Raw genomic sequence first — 7121 nt, 5'->3', positions numbered from 1 at the left:
GAGAGACCGCGTCGTGTTTTTTTGTGTGTGTGTGTGTGTGTGTGTGTGTGTGTGTGTGTGTGTGTGGTGCTGGGGGTTGAACCCAGGACCTTTGGACTGAGCTCTATCCCCAGCCCTCCTTTCTTAAACTTTTTTCTTTTTTGTTTTTTTGAGACAGGGTCTCTCTCTAAGTGCTTAGGTTGCCCAAGCTGGGCTGGAACTTGTGATCCTCCTACCTCAGCTTCCCAGAGTGCTGGGGTTACAGGTATATACCAAAATGCCTGGCTAGGGAACCAGTTTCCATCTTGGCACAAGGTGAGAAGTGGCTCAATGGAGCCGCATCCAGGTCCTTTTTCCTGAAAAGTACCCAGCAGGTTAAGCCGGAGTCCAAGCCACCCTGGAATGAGGGAAAGCAGCGGGGCCTGGCCTGGCACACGACGGGTCCCCTGCAAGTACAGGGCGGCTCTGAACTGCCCCCAGCCTTCCGCTTCCGCTTTAGTTTCTGGCTCACAGTGGATATTTCTCATCTGGATCAGGACCCACTGTCCCACACACACTCTGTGGCCCCACTGTTCCTGCCACCGGCCCTTGGAACGTACCCAGGAAATCACACAGCGGCTGGTCCAGCACCTTCAGCAGTAGCAGGAGCTGCCCCAGCTGCCGCTTCATGGTCTCCTGACTCTCCTCAAAGTTCCCGTGCTGCAGGGTGCAAGGGAGGTTCGTGTGAGGTGCCAGGAACCCCGATTCCACAAGGAGCCGTCTCCACCCCACCATGCACCTCACCACGAGCTCCATGAAGCCGCAGAAACACCAGAACGCATCCACCTCGTTCTGGATGACGTAGAGGATCGGGGAGAGGAGGTCACTCATGCCCTGGACGTAGCCTGGGGAGACACAGGGTCAGTGTGCCGGTCAGGCCCTCAGCACCCTGGAGGGACCCAGCCGGGCCCTGCCCGCCCACTGCCGCACCGAGGTTGAAGTGGTACATGCAGTAGGTGAGGAGGATGTCGTTCAGCAGGCCCAGCCCAGGGTTCTCAGGGCCCTCGTAGAACTTGTTGGTCCTGTCAGTGCGGCTCACGTCTCTCTCTGGTGAAAGTGTGAGAAAGGCAAGGGGTCTCCAGGGCTCACTCTGCGGGCAGGAACCATCCCAACCCTTCCGCCACAAGGTCCCCGCTTCCCCCAGCTTGCCGCAGCCTCCCACGGTGGGGTCAATTGAGGAAGTCAGGTTCTCCTGGCCAGAGCTGCCTCTTCACCCCAAGGCCGCCTTCCCTTCTCACCCCTGGCCTGTCTCCCAGCCATTCCCGCCTCTGCTCACCCCACTCCCTCCCGAGGTGACCCCCACCCGACACCCACCAATGAGGCTGCGGTAGCCGTGCAGGAGTGAGTTCCTCCGCTCCTGCTCTGGGCTCACGGACTTCCACTGAAGCTTCATGCGGAAATACTCGTCCCTGCGGGCAGAAGAGAGCAGGAAGCCCCTGGAAAGAAACTCCCCACCGGCGTGCTGCCTCATCCTGGTCACCCCAGGACTCTGCCCTGACCACACAGAGCCAAGCCTGCCAGCAGGACACTCTTGTCACCACCCTTCCTCTCCCCACTGCTGGCCACACAAAAGACGATCGTGTGGGCTTTAGTTGAGGGGTTCTGTTGTTGTTGTTTGAGATGGGGTCACACTGTATAGTTCAGGCTGGCCTCAAACTCTCAGTGCGCCTGCCTCAGTCTCCCCAGTGCTGGGATTACGGGTGTGCACTACGCTTGTGTGGGTTTTTAGTGAGAATCTGTCACCCCTGCTGGACAAAGCGTGTCAGGGACTGGTACAGCTGGGCTCTGCAGATGTGGCTGGACACACGAGCATTGAGGTGAGGGGCCCTGAGGGGTCAAGGCAGGGGCCTCACAGGGCAGGGGCATCCTGGGAATGCGGGGCCACATTTCCCCACTCACGTTTTTTTGCGCACGTAGGCCCTGTGCTCCTCGGCTGAGCCCTCCCAGCTGAGGTAGCCCAGGAGAAACTTCCAGGCCTCACGCCGCAGGCTGGGGCTCAGACCCTGGGATGGAATGGGACAGACAACTCAGCGGGCCTCCTGGCTGCCCACCGACCCCGCCCTGCCCAGCTGTGCTCACCCCCGAGAAGATCCGGTTCTTCAGCTCAGAGACCTGCTGCAGGCGGCCCTCGGGGCCCACGTGGCGGGCCCACTCCTCCTCTGTGACTGGAGGGGTGCGCTCCACAGCCGGCCGCGGTCCCAGCTCCACCTGCGACATGGGGTGGCCCCAACCCTGTCTCAGAGACCATGGTGCTCAGTCACCCCCAGGCAGGAAGGTCCCCTGAAAGAGCAGCCAGGGGGCACCAGAGCCTGGCACAGCCTCATCAGCTTGCCCTGAGTCACCCCTGAAGCGACCCCGGGAAGACAGGGCTGCTACTGTCCCTAAGTCACCAAGAAGGAAGTGCAGGCCCAGGGAAATGAGGTCCCCTGCCCAGGTGACAGTCAGGAAGTCAGAGGGAGGGTCCATTCCACACTCACACAGGAGATGACCTCAAACCCAGGCTCATCATCGGGTGGGGGGCGAAGGTCAGGGGAGGAGGCCCCCTCGGAGTGTGGCTGCAGGGCTCCCCGAAAAAAGTTGGTCACTCGGGAGAAGCTGCTGAAGGTGGTGGAGTAGGGGTCTTGGAGGAAGCGCTGGGGACAGGGATGAAGGTTGTCATCGCTGCCCCCTCAGGTCTCACCCTGCCCAACGCCCACCCTGTCAGGTCCAGGGCCGAGGACACTCACAGAGACCACGTTGGAGCTGTCCTGGTCAAAGAGCTGCAGGTGGTAGAAGGAGTTGGAGAGGGCAGAGGAGTCATGGGGAAAGACAAGGTAGAGGCGGGAGTCCTGTGGGGAGCTGGGCAGCAGGAGGGGACACACGGGTTACACAGTGGCAGAGAGCATGGTGTCCAGGGCTGTCCACACCAATCTGTGCCAGTGGCAGTGTCCCACCTGCTCCCGGGGAATTCCTCATCTCTGGTGTTACTGCTGGGAGACCAGAGCTGGACCCTGGGGGTTGGCACATGACCCATGCTGGCCAATGAGAGCCTTCCACTTCCCTGGCCAAGGTGACTGACTCAAAGATGAACCAATGAGAGACAGCCTTAGGATTCTGTAGGAACTGTGACAAAAGTGATGTTTTCTACCCACTGAGGTTGCTAAGCCAGGGTTGCTGGTGGTCCAGGCCCCAGAGGGGAAAAGAGGAACCCTTTCTAACACTCTGGCCCTGGGATCTGGGAAGGCAGTATTATGGGACTTCTCAATTACACGTGCCAGTTGCTTCCTTTCTTCTTCCTTTAAGTCACCCTGCAGGGCTGGGGATTTAGCTCAGCGGTTCTGCCCCAAGCGCAAAGACCCGAGTTCGATCCCCAGTACCAAAAAAAATAAAAATCACTCTGCAGTTGTGCTTCTTTGTCAGCCCTGAGGAGTCAGGCCTGGGAGCAGGCTCACCTGGCCAGCAGCAGGTAGCGGCTAAGAACTCGGAGCAGGGCTCGGGTGCCGCCACGGTGGAAGTGCAGGGCAGGCAGGGAGCCTCCAGCTTGGGTCACCAGCACCAGGTAGGCCCAGCTAAGGCCTGGCTTAGACCGGCGGATGGACTTGAGCTCCGCCAGACTCACTGAGAAGGCCCACTGGCCCCGGGGGGAGCTGGGCTCTGTTCCTAGGCAGACAGCACCATGTCAGACACGGTTGGGAGGCCAGCAGCCACCAGTTCAAGGGAGGACACTCCACCAGCACGGCTCGCTCTAGAGTCCCCACCACAAGCCACCCCCAACATGCTGGCCTCTGGGAACTCATACCACTCCCCACTTCCTCAGAATCACAGCTGAATAAAAAGGGAAGGAACCCTGGTGGATGTGTACCCATTCCACCCTTCCAGGAAGCTTATATTCCTCAACTTGGCACCCAGGGCCCCTCAGGTCTGTCCCTGCTCCCTGCCTATTTTATCTCCAACCCTGTCTGTTCTAGATCCCAACTCAAGCCACAACAAAAGCCTGGGGGCTTTTCCACAGGTTTCTCTCTCTAGTGGGAGAAAAACTCAGAAGAGCTAAGCTCTAGTACCACCTCTTCCTGAAAGGCCTCTCTCCCCAGAGGGGTCTACCACCTCCTCTAGATGCCCCACACCCTCTGTGACTCCAGGATAGCACAAATAACCCTGTGACTGCTTCATCTGTCACCTTTGACAGAGAAGAAACTTTCAAGAGTAGGACTCATGAGGGTGCCCAGAGACAACCTACTCCACTCTCCTGGAAAAGAAAGGTAGTGCCAGGTGGCCATCTTGACTGTGGGCAGCAAAGCCTCTGGAGCCATGCCCAGTGAGGGCAAGATGTGTCCTACTGCCCCTCAGGGGCACCAGCTCATCCTACCTCTGGCAGGCTCTGATTGGTGGAGCCGTGGCCGCACAGTACTGATGACAGCCCAGTCAGGTTCATAGCCAGGGTCAAAGGTGGGTTCTTCCTCAGAGGGGTAGGGGTCACCCCCACTGGAGTCCTTGGGAGAAGAGAGGACAGTACGAGCTATGGATTCAAGGGTGCCAGATCAGAGCCCTGAGGCCTCACCAGAAGGAAGCCCCCCTGAACAAAGAAAGCATAGCACTTGCTCTAGGTCACCAACACAGCCAGGGATGAACCAGGATTCAAACCCAAGTCTCCCAGTGCTTGGAGAGAGAAATGGTACATAGTAGGCAGCTCTGCAGTGGGACTGCATGAGGCCATGGTGCTTAAAGCAAACTGCAAGTACTCATTAGGGAAGCCCAGGTCTAAACCATGGGAAGATCCTACCTCATGCCCACCAGAACAGCTGGGACCAAAGACAGACAGCAATATGTGCCATCGAGGACCAAGAGAAAGCGGAACCCTCACACACTGCTGATGGGGTGTAAGATGGTGCCGCAGCACTGGAAAACAGCGGGGCTGTTTCTCAAAATGTTAAGCAATGAGCCAGCAATTCCACTCATACAGATATGGCCACAAGTAATGAAAGTGTGTCCACAGAAAAAGACAAGCGGTCAAAACAGCACAGCCAATCACAGACTACAGCTGGAAACAAGCATGAGGAAGCAAAACATCCCACGTTCCACAAACATGAAGGAATAAAGTAATGCACAACCTTGTGAATATGCCTAACTATGCACTTTTAAACTTTTTTCTTTTTTTGAGATAGGGTCTCAGTATAGTCCAGGCTGGCCTTGAACTTGTAGCAATCCTCCTGGCTCAGCCTCCCAAGTATTGGGATTACATAAATTTTTAAAAACTTTACTATAAACTTGGATTTTCATGGTAAGTGAAATACATCTTCTTTTATTAGTACATGTTTGTCATACACATTAAATACACTTCTCTTGGAGAGTTGGGAATTATATCTCAATTAAGGGAAAAAGTGGTTTGCTCATAAACAGTGACTGTTGTCATCACTGCTAGCTTGGGAGGAAGGACTCAGACAAATGGTGCCAGGGCTGTGGTGCTGCTGACAATCCCTGGAGGACAGGAGGGGGACAAAAGTGTGTGAGAACCGTGGAGGAGGGAGCAATCCAGGGAGCAGCCTCAAGCTGATGGGAGCAGACCCCTCAGAAAGCCACACCTTCCAGCAGCTGGAACCCCCAGGCTGCACTGTCCCTCCGCATGCTGGCAGAGCACCTTGCTTTCCTTAAGTGAGCAACTGCAACCCGCTTCACCCAGAAAAAGCAGCTCAGAGTTGAGAGGTCTAGGCGCCCAGCCACCCCAAGGCAAGCTACTTCTGCAATCCTGGGATTGCGGTTCTCACTGCCTTAGGGAAGAGCCTACCTTCTTGGAGAAGAGGATTTGGGTGGAATCTCCAGCCTCCTCCACAGGAGCCCAGTGCAGGAGGACGTCATTGTCCTGAGGGAAGTGGAGAGGGTCAGGGGGCTCCCCAAACCACTTAAAGCTTTTTGCTGCAATTTCCAAACTTCTGCAATCTCCACGCTCAGCATTCCAACGCCTCGTCCCTCATAGCAATTCCCACCCCAGCCTTCTGAGTTTCCAGCGCTGACCTCCACAAGAATCCTACAAATACTGCCTCAATCCCAGCCCTGCTCCCTCCAGGCCCACCTTCTCCACGACACGGATAACGCCGGCGATGAGGGAGTCTGGGTCCTGGTGCTTCCGGGCGCTGGTGTGCAGGTAGACACCTCCCTTCTCAAACACCACCTGGGGGCGGGAACCAGACAGGACCCGACCCCTACAGAGAAGTCGCGCAGCGGTCGGAGCCAATAGAAGCGGGCCAGGGGAAGAAATATAGCCGGGGGGGCGGGGCCCACAGACGTTCTCAGGGGAGACCGGGGCGTGGTGGCGCCCAGCGTTCTGTTGTGGGCGTGCATTCCAAAGGGGGCGGGGCTAAAAGATAAGTCTCCCTCTGGACAGTGGAGCGTGACAGCGCGTTTGTAGGGAAATGGCGTTTGCTATGGTTCTGCCTGGTTCCCAAAGCCCCAGCGCGGCGTTACAGAAAAGCAAACCACGGGTCCAGGGTGCACCGTACAGACGGAAGCGAGGGAATGGGTTCTGAATACTTACTCGGTAGCCAGATCCTTCCATAGCCGCCGCCAAAGCACCACTATCCCGGCCGCCTCCTTTTCCGGGTCAACGTACTGTCACATCCGGAAAAGATATTCCCCTTCGAGGTCATAGAGTGGTAGAGCCCTTACCATTCTAGAGCAGGAATGGGTGAAGCCATCTTGCAGGACAGGGTAGGTGAACCTGAACAAGTTCAAGTCATGTGGCTCTGTACAGTCGGCCAGCGAAAGTGCGCAGGCGCAGTGCTTCTACTCTCCCCACCAAGTAAACAAATGGGAGGGACCAAAAGCTCCACCTCTCCTCGGAACGCTCACTTCTCCATACTGTATTCTGGCAACGAAGCCATAAAGGTGCCATTGTATTCGAGGGCAGGGCATTAGCGGGTCCGCAGAGGCCATGTTCATGCGGGGCAGTCTCATCTCCCTGCGGGGCGCTACAGCGAGGTGCTGGAAAAGAGGAGAACATAAAGGAAAAGAAGGTGAGAGGAACTATACCTCAGAAGAAGTGCTGAAGTTTCCGGAATAACGCGACGAAGCCGTCATTGCCAAGGAAGCTGCCCCAGGCGAATTCCTGAGTAACGGGGGGGGGGGGGGGG

General features: G+C 56.9%; 2 protein-coding genes across 2 annotated transcripts in view; one reads left to right on the top strand and one right to left on the bottom strand.

Moving 5' to 3' along the window:
• Positions 1 to 6709, bottom strand: part of Tbc1d17 (TBC1 domain family member 17) — a 23117-nt gene extending 16408 nt beyond the window's left edge. Inside the window, exons 1-13 of the mRNA XM_010640876.3 lie at positions 6527 to 6709; positions 6065 to 6163; positions 5780 to 5854; positions 4364 to 4487; positions 3450 to 3657; positions 2745 to 2856; positions 2496 to 2651; positions 2098 to 2226; positions 1918 to 2021; positions 1333 to 1427; positions 949 to 1065; positions 763 to 863; positions 579 to 678 (exon numbers count right to left, since the gene is read on the bottom strand). Coding sequence (XP_010639178.1) covers positions 579 to 678; positions 763 to 863; positions 949 to 1065; positions 1333 to 1427; positions 1918 to 2021; positions 2098 to 2226; positions 2496 to 2651; positions 2745 to 2856; positions 3450 to 3657; positions 4364 to 4487; positions 5780 to 5854; positions 6065 to 6163; positions 6527 to 6547 — 1441 coding nt within the window. The 5' untranslated portion in view covers positions 6548 to 6709. The remainder of the gene's footprint in view (positions 1 to 578; positions 679 to 762; positions 864 to 948; positions 1066 to 1332; positions 1428 to 1917; positions 2022 to 2097; positions 2227 to 2495; positions 2652 to 2744; positions 2857 to 3449; positions 3658 to 4363; positions 4488 to 5779; positions 5855 to 6064; positions 6164 to 6526) is intronic.
• Positions 6710 to 6830: 121 nt separating this feature from the next.
• The window catches only part of Akt1s1 (AKT1 substrate 1), a 5690-nt gene continuing 5399 nt past the window's right edge, over positions 6831 to 7121 (top strand). The window contains exon 1 of the mRNA XM_033766022.1: positions 6831 to 7004. The gene's annotated coding sequence lies outside the window, so the exon portion shown is untranslated. The remainder of the gene's footprint in view (positions 7005 to 7121) is intronic.

Source organism: Fukomys damarensis, unplaced genomic scaffold (assembly GCF_012274545.1).
Source record: "Fukomys damarensis isolate Sample0158 unplaced genomic scaffold, DMR_v1.0_HiC HiC_scaffold_19, whole genome shotgun sequence".
Classification (NCBI taxonomy): domain Eukaryota; kingdom Metazoa; phylum Chordata; class Mammalia; order Rodentia; family Bathyergidae; genus Fukomys; species Fukomys damarensis.
Note: the sequence above shows the minus strand (reverse complement) of the source record. Positions and strands in the feature narration are given on the sequence as shown.